At 45.7% G+C, this 16,355-nt stretch overlaps 1 protein-coding gene across 5 annotated transcripts in view; it reads right to left on the bottom strand.

The window, feature by feature from the left end:
* Positions 1-16,355, bottom strand: part of PRICKLE2 (prickle planar cell polarity protein 2) — a 330,155-nt gene that overhangs the window by 54,034 nt on the left and 259,766 nt on the right. For all 5 annotated transcript variants that reach the window (XM_086697678.1, XM_086697679.1, XM_086697683.1 and 2 more), the window contains 2 exons: positions 6,247-6,360; positions 3,200-3,337 (listed from right to left, as the gene is read on the bottom strand). In XM_086697678.1, the coding sequence (XP_086553804.1) occupies positions 3,200-3,337; positions 6,247-6,360 (252 nt within the window). The remainder of the gene's footprint in view (positions 1-3,199; positions 3,338-6,246; positions 6,361-16,355) is intronic.

Below are 16,355 nucleotides of genomic sequence, written 5' to 3'. Positions count from 1 at the left end.
CTAAAGAATAGAAAAGCTGCCTCTAAACCTTTCCCACACTGTGGCCCTGGCCATCATATAGGTTGAAACGTTTCACAGAAAATGAAGGAAAGGTCTCATAGAACAGTTTCTGGGAGCTCATTGGTGGAAGTGACTAGACCAAAGGAAGACGTTTTGTTACAAAAGGTACTGTCCGTGCTTTTCTAACATTGGTAGACCTGGGATAAGCATAGTGATAAAAGATAAATGGAAGCACATTAAAATTTTTAAGAGTGTATTTGAGCACATATGATTGAAATTGGGTACCTTAATCAAACTTAAAGTGGCTAAGAGGGCTCCGCCTACCTGGGACTAGGAGGGAGGTTCTCCAGAGAAGACAGGGATGCAAAGCAAGGAAATTATTTGATTGGCTGTAGCTTAAGCGGTTGCTTTATTTGAGAAAGCCTAGTTACCTATTGATGATTGGTTGGTTTTAAGGGTCATCTTTTCAATACTAAGGCAATGTCTTTGGCTTAGGCTTTGGTTTGCTTAGGTAGGCTACAAAGGTATTAGAGACACCTCAGTGTAATGGCTTTAACTGCTTTAACAATACGGAATCTCACGTAATCATCACCTTAATTCCACCACGTAGGCATTTGTCATCTACAGTTTGCAGATGACAAATGGAGGAAAAACAACATGGTCAGGGTCATCTGGCAGGAACATGAGTCAATCTTGTCCTTCTGCCTCCATGCCCTTGTCACTATCTTATACTACTTTTGACACCTGCCCATGAAATGTCCAACCTTTTCTTTCTCCTTAGAAGAGCCCAGCTGGGCTGGTTCCAGCAGGCTGATCTCAGAGCAGCAAAATTCTGGATCTGAGGACACTGAATCGCACATCTTATTATTTTTTTTTTTTAAGTTTTATTTATTTATTTTGAGAGAGAGAGAGAGAGTGAGGTGGGGACGGGCAGAGAGAAAGGGGGAGAGAGGATCTAAAGCAGACTCTGTGCTGACAGCAGAGAGAGCCCAAAGCAGGGCTTGAACTCACAAACCATGGGCACATGACCTAAGCCAAAGTTGGACTCTTAACTGACTCAGCCACTCAGGTGCCCCTGAATCTCACATCTTAACCAGTGACCACCCCCATATCAAGGGGGAAGACTCCATTGCCAAGTCTCTGGTCCTGTGGCTCCCCTATTAAGGAGCTCCTGTATTTCACCCACGTGAACCTTCTCACACCACCCCTCCAAAATCTAAAAAGGGCAGTCAAACGGCACTCACTCCCTTCAGGCAGTGTCTTGCTTTCTCTTCACTGATCCAGCTTATGTATCTTCAGCACCTGAAAGGTTTCCTTAAGAGCTTGAGGAGGTAGAGGAGGCTTTTCAAAGAGCACCAGAGCCAAAGAGCAGTGCCGAAAGTGATGATCAGCACCAGAAGGCTCTATGGCGGAGAGGAGGGGCAGGGAGAACACAGGTGGGCTGCACGTCCACCTTTCTTTCTTTAAAACCCTCCACCACCATGCCCTGAGCACGCTACAGGAGATGAAGAGAACACACGAACCCAGACTCTTCAACTCAGTGAGGTCCCAGGGAGCATTCAGGGGGACTGCATGCATGTTGCTGAAGAACCCTCAAACCCAAGGAGATGACCATTCACCACCCCCTTTAAACGGTCCTGGGATGAACCCATGGTCCAAATTCCTTTTTCTAAAGGGCTCATTTTAAAATAGAAATCCAGGGGCCCCTGGGTGGCTCAGTCGGTTGAGCGTCCGACTTCAGCTCAGGTCACGATCTCGCGGTCCGCGAGTTCGAGCCCCGCGTCAGGCTCTGGGCTGATGGCTCAGAGCCTGGAGCCTGCTTCCGATTCTGTGTCTCCCTCTCTCTCTGCCCCTCCCCCATTCATGCTGTGTCTCTCTCTGTCTAAAAATAAATAAATGTTAAAAAAAAAAAATAAAATAAAATAGAAATCCATGGGGTATCTGGGTGGCTCCGTCGGTTAAGCGTCCGACTTCAGCTCAGGTCATGATCTCACGGTTCATGAGTTCGAGCCCTGTGTCGGGCTCTGGGCTGACAGCTCAGAGCCTGGAGCCTGCTTCGGATTCTTTGTCTCCCTTTCTCTCTGCTCTCCCCTGCTCATGCTCTCTCTCCCTCAAAAATAAAATAAACATTAAAAATAAATTAAAAAAATAAAATAGAAATCCATTATGTCTTTCTTTTGCTTAAATCCTTCAAATGACTCCCCATCTCCTTCCAATGGCTTATACCACTGGCCCTCCATGAACTCACTTCACCTGCTACTTCTCTCCCTTTGCTCCCTCTGCCATGCCACAATGGCCAACTCTGCTGTTCCTTGAGCACAACAGAAATGATTCTGCCAAGGGGCACCTGGTGGCTCAGTTGTTTGAGCGTTTAGCGACTCTTGGTTTCGGCTCAGGTCATGATCTCGCAGTTTTGTGAGCTTAAGCCCTGTGTTGGGCTCTGTGCTGATGGCATGAAGCCTGCTTGGGATTCTCGGTCTCCCTCTTTCTCTCTGCCCCTCCCCCACTCGTGCTGTCTCTCTCTCTCAAAATACATAAACATTAAAAAAAAAAAAAAAGAGGGGCGCCTGGGTGGCTCAGTCGGTTAAGCGTCTGACTTCAGCTCAGGCAGGTCACGATCTCGCAGTCCGTGAGTTCGAGCCCCACATCGGGCTCTGGGCTGATGGCTCAGAGCCTGGAGCCTGCTTCCAATTCTAGGTCTCCTTCTCTCTCTGCCCCTCCCCTGTTCATGCTCTGTCTCTCTCTGTCTCAAAAATAAATAAACGTTAAAAAAAAAAAAAAAGGAAAAAAAGAAATGCCTCAAAGCCTGTGAGATGCCTGTTCCCTCCACCCACTGAGATCTGCAGTACCCCCTCCCGCAGTTCCTGGGAACCTCTGCTCAGAAACCGCCTTCTAAGAGGCGCCTTGAGCAGCCACTTTTCTGAAAATTGCAACCTCCTCAGACTCGCAGTGTTTGGAGCCTCCTTTCCCGCTGTGTTTTTTCTATCTTCTTTATTTTATTGTTTGACTTCTTCCCCTAGAACCAAACCCCACACAAGGGCAAAATCAAGCTCTCAAGTCTTTTGTTTGCTGCTATATCCCTGAGAGCTAGACCTGCGCATGACGCACAGTAGGCACTCAATAAAAGAACTGTTGAACAAACAAACACGTGCAAGGAGGTCAGAGCAATCCCTCCTCCCTCCCTGGAATCCAGGCTCACCTGCTCACAAATAGCTCCTGTCATCGTGACTGGGAAGGGTCTGACATTCCCTCGGCCCAAGTTTTCCCGTTTCCTCTGGTTGCTGAAGAGCTTTAGCTCCCTCTTCTCTTCCTCATCCAGGGAGTTGCAATATCGAACCTGAACAGACACAGAGAGCGGCAGAGTGGATGTCGCCCTTGCTCCATGGGATTTCTGAGGCCCATGCCCTGGAGTTTTCTTCGGTAAACACGCTCCCATTCCGTTGTACTGCTCTGGTCTGCACCAGCAGGCTCGGGGCTGTTTAAAGGGAGTCTCTACCTAAGATGGCGGACAGCCAACACAGCTTACGAGAGGCGCCAAACTCCGGAGCCCACGTCATAAGCAGGCTAAAGGTTCTGGAACTGTTCCTCATCCCTACCGCCCTGCTCTAAGCCACACTAAGGTTCACATCATGCGGGATAATTCTGGTGCTGGTCAAAATCGGGGATGTTTTCCTTCTTTAAAAATGAGGTGGCTCTTCAAATGGATGGCAGGGTCCAGATATGTTCACCTCCACGTGCCCACGTGAGTGATCCTTGACACCAATGGATGGCTCCATGCTAGCAAGCCAGAGCAGCTCTCAACTTCTGTTCTCCCATCTTATTTTGCCCAAATGGACAACCAAAGCCTTGAGGCTAAGGAGTTGGACCAGAGGTATGGTTGCTGCTTCATGGGAGTCCCTGCATGTTTATCCGTGTACAGGAGGGGAAAGGGTTGCCCACTGGGCTATCGCTAATACATCAACTTGCATAAGATATTTTCCTTCTCATTAAATACAAAAACTCGGAGAAGTAGGCAAGGGACACTCGGAGACACTCAAATCCAGCACTCCCCAGGCTCTCCCCTTACGAACTCACACAACGGGAATTCTGCCGTAGTCCTGAACTATTATTTACTTAATGCTGTTTTTAAAACGGACTCACTTTTTAAAAACTTGAATACATTTAAAAAATGACAGTATATTATGACTATAAGTCGCAAGTCCGTATCACCTACCAAAATCAGATGGTAACCATAAAACTTAACAGTGTAAGAATGAAACCGTGTTGCTGGATTCTAGCCACTTCTGCTTGTGGGAGACCCTAAAGCAGAGATTCTTAACATGTAACCACGTTACAAGTGGTTACTTGGTTACTCACAAGTAAGGACTGGCACGAGTTGGAGAGGTGTGAGGAAACGGATAGTCCAGAATGAAATTCCCCAGTGCTTATGCAACCGCTCGATCACGAGGAGTGGAGCACACTTTAAGTGGGAGGGATTCTCTCCTTACATGGTTCACTTTTCGTTCACTGCCATGTCTGTGTGTCACCTAAAGTTGTGTGTCTGCCATACTTTGGGCAACATGGATCTAATCCCGCCTCCCTGTCTGACTTTTGAGAAATGTGAACATCAAGAAAGGTAGGTGAGATGCTCAGATGGTATGTGATACAAGGGTTAGAGGGAAACTTCTGAACCAGGACAGTCGCATCCCAATTGGAAAACCAGTGCCTCTGTATGTATCTCAACTGTTTCATCGGGGCATATGACAGAATGATCAAACATTGATTTGAGAATCACTCTTTGTCCTCCAAAGGGCCATGTCAAATGGGCGAAATCTGCCCACGGGCTCATGAGTAAGGAAATCTCACCAACAGGAAGAAGGAATTTGAATGGCCTCTTTTCATGAAACCACAGTTAACTGTAAATGGAATAAATCATTAACAGCAGAGAACAGAGAACCTTGCTCTATCAAGTAAAAAAGAGTTTAAAAAAAAAAAAAAAAGTCCTCATGTGGATGTCCCTGAGGACACTGCCGTGACCCGAACAGCCCAGAATATATGGTGACACAGCTGACATTTTATGGATGTGCTTTTAAAGAAAGGCACACCCTCTCCTGCTTGTAAAAACCCGCATTTTCACTTCCAAATTAGTTAGCTGGGCATCGGGTTACAGTGCTCGCTCTCAGCTTTAAAAGAGGAAACACTGTTTGTATTTGTTTTATGAAGTCCAAATGAGCAGCAGGAAACTGGCTCTCTTTCTAGGGACGTGCTTCAATTTTTTAAGCTTTCGCTTCACTTACTCAAATTTATTTTTCAGGCATCTGAATTATCCCATTTGATCTGAATATGGCAATATAAATATTAAAATAGTACCTACTCTTTTCCCTGGAGATCCGGCTTGTGGGTGGGAGCCGTCGGTAGAAAGCTGGGGTCCACCCAGCTCTCTTAAGGGGTTATTTCTCCTTTCAATTTAAATTTATGTTTTTGTTTCGCATGCAGTCAGAGTTAGGTGGACAAGTCCATTCTAGAGGAGGACTGTTTTTAAAAACCAGATACTTAAAAATTAATTTCTAGTTTATAAACCTAAACCCCTCAAGCAGGATGATCTTTTAAAGAGGCATTCACGTATTTCCCTTTATGGGCCATCTGACTTCGGAGATAAGAAATGCCTGCTTACAGTGCCTACTGTCTAGGTCCAGAAAAAAAAAAACCAACGGCCTGCAAGCCATTCTTCCACGTGTATAAACGGTGACCCGGCAAGATGGCCTTTAAACGACAAAAACACAGACGTTCGAGAGCTGCAGATCTGGACATGTGACTTCTAAGGCAGCATAATGTGGAAAACTTGCACACTCGTTTAACATGAAACGATGCTGAAAATTCCAGAGAATCACAGGGTTTTTGCAGGGCTTGAACTGGCCCAGGGAACTGCAATCAGCTAAGGGACTCTGGCAACTAGCTCATTCTTCTTCACTGAAAACCTGGACTTGAGCTTTTAACTTTTAAGGCTCCCTGGTTACCCCAAACTAGCTAGCAGCACCAGGCAGAGAGGCAAGTCCAGTCCATAATGAGATCTGCCTTTCGAGAATTCTCTCCAGAAAGTGTCGGGCAGTTTCTCTTGGCCCTAATTAAGGAAGCTAAAGCCTAAAACGAATGCACCGGAGTTTTTCTTTGGAGAGCTCACGGATCACAGCATTCTGATTATGAAGAAGGTGACAGTTCACAGAAGCTCCCGCGCACAGTCTTCCTAAGGCCCCGCTAGCCCCTTACCTCATTGTCATGTGGCGGCAGCTGGTGTAATAGCTGCTTGATCCGAAGTTTCTCTCCAGGACTGTTGACATAAGGAACCTTCTCTTCTGGGAGACAGCTATAGTACTGGTGAACCTGAGGGATGGAGAGCACAGGGATCACTCGACATGCCCACTACTCAAACCACCTGCCCATTCCCACTCCCGGGGAGGGTCATTCCGGCAGCGGGGCACCATCTACTCTTCCACCCCCCCTTCTCTCCACCCTTCCGAGACTCAACGGCACATGCGTTTCTCACTGCAAGCAGACGGACTCATCCTTGAAGAGGCAGTGGGGCAAATCACCCCTCCTGGGGTTTTCCCTCTCTTGCAGGGGGGAAAACAAAGCCATCACGCTTTCTAGAAGAAGAGAATTCGGCAAATAGGCTGGTAGGGCTTTGTCGTCAGGCTCCCCGCCCCCCCCCCGAGAGAGAGAGAGAGAGAGAGAGAGAGCAACTTTACCATTTTCCCTGTGAGTCTCCGGCATGCTCCGTGCCTCCCTAGCCAAAGGGATGTGTCAGTGCCTGCCTCACACTGGAGCCAGAGCCAGACTCTGGCACTGGGTGAGCTGCTGGGTCCCTCAGCCTCCACCTACATGAAAAGCCCTCTAGGTTTTGAGCTCTTTGTAAGGGCAGGTAGCAGCTCACATCTGTCGGAAAACAGAGTCACTAAATCTGGGATACTGAGTATGTAATTAAAAATTGTCATTAACATGAGTATTTTTGCACATCCTAGAATGCTCCTCTTTAAAACTGTTAGGACATATCCTTGCACTTTTTGAGGCTCATTCATCTCTAACAAAGACTTGAGAAAGCATCTAGATTTGCCTGGGGAAAACAAAACAGACATTCTACTATCCAGCTGTATGCAAAGCTAGGGTAAGAAAAAATCGGCCAAAACGGAAGGTATGTTATTATATAGGAGAAGCCAAAAACAAAACAAAAAAAACCTCACAAGCTCAGATGACATCATGGAAAATTCTTTTCAACTATCTCTTAGCATCACAACCAGCTCTTGCAAAACAAGGTATTCATTCAACAAGACAGAGAAGACAGAAGACTTGTGGCTCTGAATTTATCATATTTGTTCCACTTCACAAACTTGGTCTAATTCCTTTGAGTTCAGGGAGCCCTGGACGTGAACATTTGTTTTGGGAATGCTGGGGCAAAGAGTTAAAAATCTCTGTCTACTTTGATCTCCAGAAACGAAACCATAACTGTTGAAGCGTGGGGGGGGGGGGGGGGGTGGGTGGAAATAAGGCTTTGCAGGGACAAGGTCTCACCAAAATGCGAAAGCCACCCTTATTTTCATAAAAAATGGTTGTAACCATTCACCATCATGTGTGGCTACCACAGTCTTCAGCAAACCTCAAAGTCAACCATATAGACTGCTCGTCACAGACTAGGTGGTTTCTCAAGACAGGGCCCTACAACGCCTCGCCAGAGGGACTTGGCGGGAAGCCACGTCCTGGATGAGAAGGAAGGGCTCTGGGTTTTGAAAGCAGCCCACAGGTTATCAACATTCTCTTGGAGAAGAAATGAAAGCTCAGATCACGAGTTAGTTTGGGATTAGAAGCTGGCCACGGGCCCATCAGAGACTGGCACGCCATTTTGCGCTCAGAGGAATCCCGGCACCATACACTATAGCAGGTAAGTGCAGGCAGAAAACAGAGCACTGTGTCTTGGGGAATGGGCCTTACGTCCCACGCCGAGAGACTGCTTGGAGCAAAGCCTTGCCTCAGTATCCCTCCGACATTTTCACAACTCCTACCCTAGTGACAGAACCTTAGGACAGATGCTAATAAGAAAGGAATCACTGCAGACGCTTGATAACAGTCCAATTTGAGCTTGATGGAGCCTCTCCTTTCTCAGATTCGCCTCTTCACTGCCCAGAGCACAGGTATCCCTGAGAGCCCCTGTGACTGCGACACCTTGAGCCAAGCCTTTGCTGATACTGTCCAGGGCTGACCCCGGTTGGGACCTTCTCTGCCTCTTCTGCAGCTTGGCCAGGTAGACCAGAACCCCCACGCATGGCTCTGTCACTTTTCATCTCCATGCTCCTGAGTGAGCTCCATAACCTCTAAGAATCCTCATCATAGGACCACGGCAATTAAATGAGGCGAAGGCTGGGTACCTGGCCCTCAAAACAATAAATAACATGAATGCACAGTGGTGAGTCTATTATCCAGCCCGTGTGCTCCAAAGGGAACAATCCGGATTTTCCTGGCCTCTCTTTTCCATTTTGAGAGATACAGCAACGCTGTCAGCTTGCAGAGCGAGACCACACCCCGAGGCCCCCACCCATCTTAGTCTAAGAAACAAGGCTACAAGGGAGAAAGAGGATATTTAAGCTGGTCTGATTTCAGAGGGAAAAAAAAAAGTGCAAATTACTGTAATGATGTGCTGTTGTCTCGAGAAACCCAGTGGTGTAGGAGGGCCTCATGAGGAAATGGAACCTGTACCTGGAAGGTGTCTGGTGAGGGATTCTCATCTCTCTATGCCCAGTGTCCTCTGATCTCTGCCCTAGTCTTCTTCCCTTCTGCCTGTTGGCTTCTCAAAGTTTAAGGTTTCCCATAGCACCCGAATTTACACAACCTCACTTCAGATCCATCCTAGAATGACTCACTTTGCTCAATTTCGAAATCGCCAGAGAAGGACCCTGCTTACCCCATCTTGTGCCAGGTCTACACCTGCAGACTGGAATGGAGAAGTTCCACCCTGTTTTTGTTTTTTTTTTTTAATTTTTTTTTCAACTTTTTTAAATTTATTTTTGGGACAGAGAGAGACAGAGCATGAACGGGGGAGGGGCAGAGAGAGAGGGAGACACAGAATCGGAAACAGGCTCCAGGCTCCGAGCCATCAGCCCAGAGCCTGACGCGGGGCTCAAACTCACAGACCGCGAGATCGTGACCTGGCTGAAGTCGGACGCTTAACCGACTGCGCCACCCAGGCGCCCCATTTCCACCCTGTTTTAAGACTGGAGATACAGGAGTCCCAACACGACAGGGCTGGGCAGAAGCAGAGGTGGCCATGACTGGAGAACTCCAGAGACAGTTAGCTAAATAAATACCTTGATGTGCTGACGTCCACCCTAAAGACTTAGAATTCCAAAGTCAACAGAGGCAGTGACTACTCTTAAGAACATAGCTCCATCTTCCCTGGCTGGGCATCTTGTGTTGTCGTTTAGGTTTCAAGCCCACTGATCACCATTGCTGAAAATGTATCCTTTCCACCAGCATTCAGTAACTCCATGAATACAGGATGCACGAACAATAGTTTCTCAGAAGGCAGTCAACCATTTGGTGGACGACTTAAAAACTTACCTCGTGAAATGCACCATTATTAAAACCAAGACAGCTAATGAGTTCATTGGTAAATTAACAACCTTCCAAAGCATCCCCGTGTCACACGGTAGGCACTCTGGCTTGCTCTGAGGAAGGGGAATGAGTTGGTCCTTCAACCCCTTCCAGTGGTCCTGCCGCTGCTTGGCTGGTGTGTCCCCTCCTGGTGTTCAAGGGCTGGCCTTTCCAAGCTCTTCCTCGAGCAAAGGGACGGGAATGATGGAGAGACTCCTCTCTTCAATTCCCACTCTGTCTCTGGCTGAACACAGAACTGCTGCATTGGAGATTCCCCTGGCATCCTCCAAAATAAAACTACCGTGTAGCCCAAAACAAACACTAAGCAAACCAACGGTAAGGGGGAAATATTTAGTATACTTTCTGGCAGTACAAAAATTAAATCTGGTACCACCCCTGAAAATACTGCAGGCTGCTCATTTTCATCCAACCATGTTTCCCTAGTTAATTTTCACGAGTAAATAATCAAGTCCAATAGAATTTTGCCAAGGATGACCATTTCCAAGCTATTACCTGGTATGGTGATAACGTTTTCCTCCTGTGTATCTGGAGCATCACTCTCCGAAAGCAGGACTATGGAATGTGCTAGAAACTTTGTTCCATTTACTCATCGCTCAGGTAGGGGTGCCCTGTGCTACTGCCCTGGGTTGAGGTGTATGAGGTACACTGCCCCCAAATAAAAGCATTTTGAACACAATCAGCTGGCCCGTGACAAAGAAATTGCTGAAGGCCTTTGTTTAAGGTGTCACTCCCAGCAGTGAGGTTTGGCAATAATTTCAGTGTCTGTCAAGATGGATTGTAAGAGCTTTAGTCAGTGTGCAAATAAAATCTACAAAGCAAGGCCTCACCCAGTTTGAAAGACTGGGTTTGTTAGAAGCAACTGCACATTTCACAGCATTTCTGCCTGGGCAGAGACGGAAGGCAGGGAGTCAAATGACTCCCCGTTGGAAAGAAAAGTGTGCTAATTAAAGAAAGACAAAGCGTGCAAAGTGCTTAATTTAGAGCAGTGGTTCTCAAATTTTAGCTGGCATCAGAACCACCTGGAAGGCTTATTAAAACACACATTTCTAATTCGGCAGGACTGGGGTGGGGCCCTATGGTTTCCATTTGTATGTAACCCTTCCTTATGGGATGCCCCTGCTGGTGGGCCTGGGAGAATATTTTGAGAGTTTTAGAGTCATGCAACTGTTCTCCCTCAACAGCCAACCCCATGAGGCTGCCAGGTAAATGTTAATATTCCTATGCTCTCCAGGACAACCAGGAGGCTCAGAAGATGGGAAGGAACTTGTTCTGTTCAGTATCACCTAATTTTGCAGGCGTCTCTTGCTATACCCACATACATATATGTTTAAGAAGGGGGATACCACCAGCTCTGGCAAGGATGAGAAATTCTAAGGGCAAAGCGCTCCTATTTTGGGGCAGGTCATTTTCCATATCAAAAGCATCCATTTTTTTTTTTTTAAGAATGGGAACCCAACAAAGAAGTGAGATATTCTTGGTTGATCTCAGATTCAACTGTTCTTTACCATCTCAATGAAGGAAAGGATCAGTGAATATATTTATGTATTTAGTGACTCTGATGGGCAAAGTGTTGTTGTATACAATATCTCATGCACCCTCCCCACACCCTGGAGGTTGGTACATTGTATTCACTAGACCGAGCATCACACAGCTAAAAAGTGGAAAAGTCATTTTTGGACTTGGCTTCCTCATCCTCTCCCTTTTTTTTTTTTTTTTTTTTTTTTTGTGGATTCTTGGCCTTCTTTATCAAGGGAAAAAGACAGTGGCAGATGGATGGAAAGGAACAGAAAAAACCTAGATATAGTAGATGCCCAGTATGTATGACTGACCACATATATGATGAACACATTTTCCTTTCGTGTTCTTCATAAGATAACCAAAATATGGTCCAAAATGAACAGGCACTAGTTAAAAAATGATGTACCCCCAATTAAACTGTCTTTCCACAACCCCATGGAATGATGGTATAAGGGAGTATGGCAGAGATGGCTGTCTACCCATATCCTTTTTCCTTTTCTTCCTTAATAAGAATGCCAAAATTTTACTTAAAGCATCAATATGCCCAACTTAGAATAATATTTTTGTAACTCCCTAGTAACTATGAATGGGCACGCAAATAAATTCTGGCCAATGACACATAGCATGTGACTCCTAGGAGAGTTCTTTCAAAGGAGGCCAAGCAGTTGGCAAAAGCCTTTTTGGCTTATTCCCCCTTCTTATGGCTTCCTGTCTGGAATGTAACAACAATGGCTATAGCTCCGGCAGCCATTTTGTACCATGAAGTTGTTTATTATACCACGGAACACCATAACAGCTTTGGATTGCCTATCTCTGAACTTATTTTATCAATGAGAGAAATAAATGACTTCTTTACTTGCAGTCTCAGTTACTAGGAACGGACGGCAATTTCTAAATGATACAGCACTGGTTCTCAGAGTTAGCGTACTGCAGAATCACGGGAGGACCTCATTCAACATTATCCCCATTTTTATTCTTCTGGGTCTGAAAAAAAAAGCCCAGAATTCTTAATAAACACCTGACACCACATCAGGAGATACACCAGCTTAAGAGGAAGGCAGATGTGACTCCACAAGGTGAAGGCAAAATCTCCTGACGTGTAATCTCTGATGTGGGCTGACATACTTGAAAGGCTTTATAAAAGCCCATCTTAACCCAGAGACTAACTGGAAGATTGGACCTTATTTCATATTTTCCCTTTCCTGCAGTTTGAGAAGCTTGGAACCTCAGTTAATCTACCTCAATTCAGGGAGGCAATATCTAGAAAATGCCCGAGGTCTCAGAAGGCAGGTGCCACGGAGAAGGGAAAGATGTTGCTTGAATCTGCGGCACGTGGAGATTTTTATGAAAAGTGCACGCGAGTTCTGAAATGGAGACCTGGAGAACAACTGGGGAGCATCACAGCTATAAGCAAGTGGTGATGGGCTGCTTTTAAGGGCCATTTGTTCACTGTGCCCCCACTTGCCAGAATTTCATTACCCAAGCAAGAGGAGAAAAGTGGTGTTGAGTGGCATCTAAGAGGTAAAATTGTACCAAGTTCGGCTCCTCTCCTTTTCTCTTAGAGACCCACATTATAATTTTAATTGGTTTACTCAGGAAGTAATGTAGGAAATAACAGTCTAATATCTAATGCCTACACAGTACCTCCATCATGCTTCAAGTCCCATAGGATTAGGATCAAAAATCAGGAATTAAAGCTCATTTGAGGCATTTTCAAAGAAGGGTATTTCAAAGGCTGCCCCCCTTTTTCCTTCTCCCAATGAGACGAAACATAAAATCATGCCTGATGTAGGTTCAAACATATCCAGAATCCAGTCGCTTTCCCCCACCCCTATAGGACCGTCCAGCCACAACTAAGTGCTCACTCGAATTGCTGCCATGGCTGCTTCTGGACTCTGGCTTTCACCTTTGCTCCTCCGCAGGTGATTCTCTATTCAGCAGCAAGAATAACCCTATCTGAGTATTAACCAGGTCATGTCAGTGTTCTTCTCAAAACGTTTCATGACTTCCCATTCCTCTCTGATTCAAAGCCAGAGTCTTCACTATAAAGATTATGATCATGCCTCCTTAACACTGGCTGATCATATTGCTTACTATATTCCTGGGGTCCAGTTCCACTCCCAATGGCCTCCTTGATATTCCTCTCACCTCAGGGCCTTTGCACTAGCTCTTCCCTTTGCCAGGAACATTCTTCCCCCTAGATATTTATGTGACACCCATCCACACTTCCTCCAGTCTTTGCTCAAAGGTCACCTCATCAGAGAGGTCTTCCCGATCAGAGAGGACTACCCTAATAAATCAGCACCCCCACCTCTTAGTCTCGAGACTAGGGCTTCTCGACTGGGGCTAATGTTGACCCCCAGGGGTTATTTAGCAATGTCTGGAGACATTTATGGCTGTTCCAACTGGAGTGTGTGTGCGTGTGCAAACGTGGCAGGCTAGTGGCACACGGCTGGAGGGCGGGGATGCTGCTAAAACTCCTACAGTACAAAAGAGGGCCTCCACGGCGAAGAATAATCTGGATTGAAGTGTCAGTAGTGCTGAAAGTGGTAAACCCTTAACTTGCTTTTCTTCAGAGAACTTACCATTTGCTGATGCATACTTTACTAGTTCATTTTCTCTCTCTTCCCTCTAGAACGCGAATACCCGGGATTTGGCTCACGATACACCCCCAGAGGAGTATCTTGTACCTAGCAGGTACTCAGCACCTGTTTGCTGAGGGAATGCACGCTGTACATCCTCCTGCCTTTCCGGTTTATCGAAGGACTGGGAGAGACATGGAGCAAGAGAACACACAGGTGAGGTTTCCGGAGGGGCCCCGAGTAAAACTCTTAGAGCTTCCCTTTCACCCCATCAAAGCACTTCCTTAGTCCCTGATGATTCCTGGGGTGGGGGGATGGGGAAGAGGCTAAAAGGAAGGATGGAGTAACTGCCAAGGGACTGTTTCTTTAAGAGGAAGGGGCCAAACCAACACCCATTTGCATGTGAAGTCAGAGATTTTCTTTCAAGCTGAATCGACTTTGTTCAAATTAAAGAAAATAATCACATTACGTCCTCCAGCAGCTCCTATAATCCCAAGTCACATGACTTGTTCTGCTTCTAGGCCTGCTAGCTCCACACACTCGCTCTCTTCCCAAACCTTTAAGCTCTTAAAATCTTTTACTTACAGTATTAAACTTCACTGTTTAGTTAGAAAATACTTTTCATTTAGTTTGGAGCATTACCTGACAGTTACTTTATCCTGTCTTAAAGAAGAGGCCCCAGAAACGAAAGACCCTGGGGTTTAAACACGTCCCCTTTAAACTGCAACTACATAAAGACTCCCCTACCCCAGTTTTACCAAAACATTCTTTGAAGAATGTCTACACATTTGCATACAGGCTAAAAATTCCCCAACAGTTGCTTATTTATTTTTTTGGTAACAGTTTCAATATTGCCTTTAGACAAAATATACCCATACATATGTAAGGAAAAAGCAGGACGGTAGTTTCCTATAGTGCTTGTTTGGGTCCTGCAGTCACACTGTTTGGGTCTAAATACCGGACTGAACACTCCCCATCTGTACAGAGTTGGGCAAGTTACATTATCTCTTATAAAGTCAATATGCCTATCTGTAAAATGGGAATGATAATATTTACCTTAATGTATTGCAATGAGGCTCAGATGATATAATGCGACTAGTACAGAGGCAAGGCACAGGGAAGGCTCTATTTCTTAGCTTTGAAGCAACTGAATGCATAAGTGATAGATGTCTGTGTTATGTTGCGGACTGAATCGTGTCTCCCCCTCCCACCCCCACACCACTCATATGGTAAACCCCTTAACCGCCAATGTGATTGTATTTGGAGGCAGAGACTTTAAAGAGATGATTCCAATTAACTGAGGTCAGAGTGTGGGGCTGTCATCAGAAAGAACCGATGCCCTTATAAGAAGAGGAGGAGACATCCAGAGTGTACATGCACAGAGAAAAGGCCATGAGAAGACATACCCAGAAGCCAATCATCCGGAGGCCAAGAAGAGAGGTCTCACCAGAAACCAACTCTGCCGGGACCTTGATCTTGGATTTCCTGCCTCCAAGACTGTCCAGGAATAATGTCTGCTGTTTAAGCCACCCAGTCCGTGGTATTCTATTATGGAAGCCCCAGCAGAGTAGACAAGACAGTCTACTATATGCAAGGAACTGTTCAGAGCTTTTGCGGAAAGGACACGTATACAAATAAGAAACTCCCCCTGGATGAATGAAGTTATATACGAGTTACAAGAAAAGTATGTAAGTAACCATAAAGCAAAGTCAAAATAATGCCAGAGCCATCAGAGGCAGACAAAAACACTACTAAGTGTCAAAGAACAAGAAATCAAATCCATAAATGTGTACCCCTGCCAATTTCCATGGTGGAAACAATGCTGGGGTGGATGATTTTGAGCTACCTGCAGGGCTGGGAAGAGATGCACAGCAGTATAACAGATAAAATAAACCCAAAAGCACAGATAATGGTGAAACACAGGAAAGTAATTATGAAGTGATAAGTTCTCAGTATCTATTAGCTTTGTTTTTAATATAAGTTTATACAATTAAGTTTTAAAAATGGCTCAATTTGGGGCACGTGTGTGGCTCAAGTGTGTGGCTTGAGTGTGGCTTAAGTGTCTGACTCTTGATTTCAGTTTAGGTCATGATCTCTCAGTTCGTGAGATCGAGCCCTACATTAGGCTCTGCACTGACAACACAGAGCCTGCTTGGGATTCTGTCTCTCCCTTTCCCCTGCTCTCCCTCTTTCTCAAAATATATAAATAAACTTAAAAAAAATAGAAAAATACAATTAAAAAAGAGATTTTATTTTATTTTATTTTTTAATTCATTTTTTAATGTTTATTTATTTTTGAGACAGAGAGAGACCGAGCATGAACGGGGGAGGGGCAGAGAGAGGGAGACACAGAACCGGAAGCAGGCTCCAGGCTCTGAGCCATCAGCCCAGAGCCCCACGCGGGGCTCGAACTCACGGACGGTGAGATCGTGACCTGCCTGAGCTGAAGTCGGACGCTTAACCGACTGAGCCACCCAGGCGCCCCAAAAAAGATATTTTAAAAAATGGCTGGATTTAACAATCAGCTTATAGAATTCCTGAGAACTGACCAACTAGATCTTGTGAGGTCAGCCACTTCCATCATACCACTGTCAGAAACTTACATTGTCAGTTTCT

Source organism: Puma concolor, chromosome A2, assembly GCF_028749965.1.
Source record: "Puma concolor isolate L17-30 chromosome A2, mPumCon1.1.hap2, whole genome shotgun sequence".
NCBI lineage: Eukaryota > Metazoa > Chordata > Mammalia > Carnivora > Felidae > Puma > Puma concolor.
The sequence above is the reverse complement of the archived record's forward strand: the minus strand, read 5'-3'. Positions and strand labels throughout refer to the sequence as shown.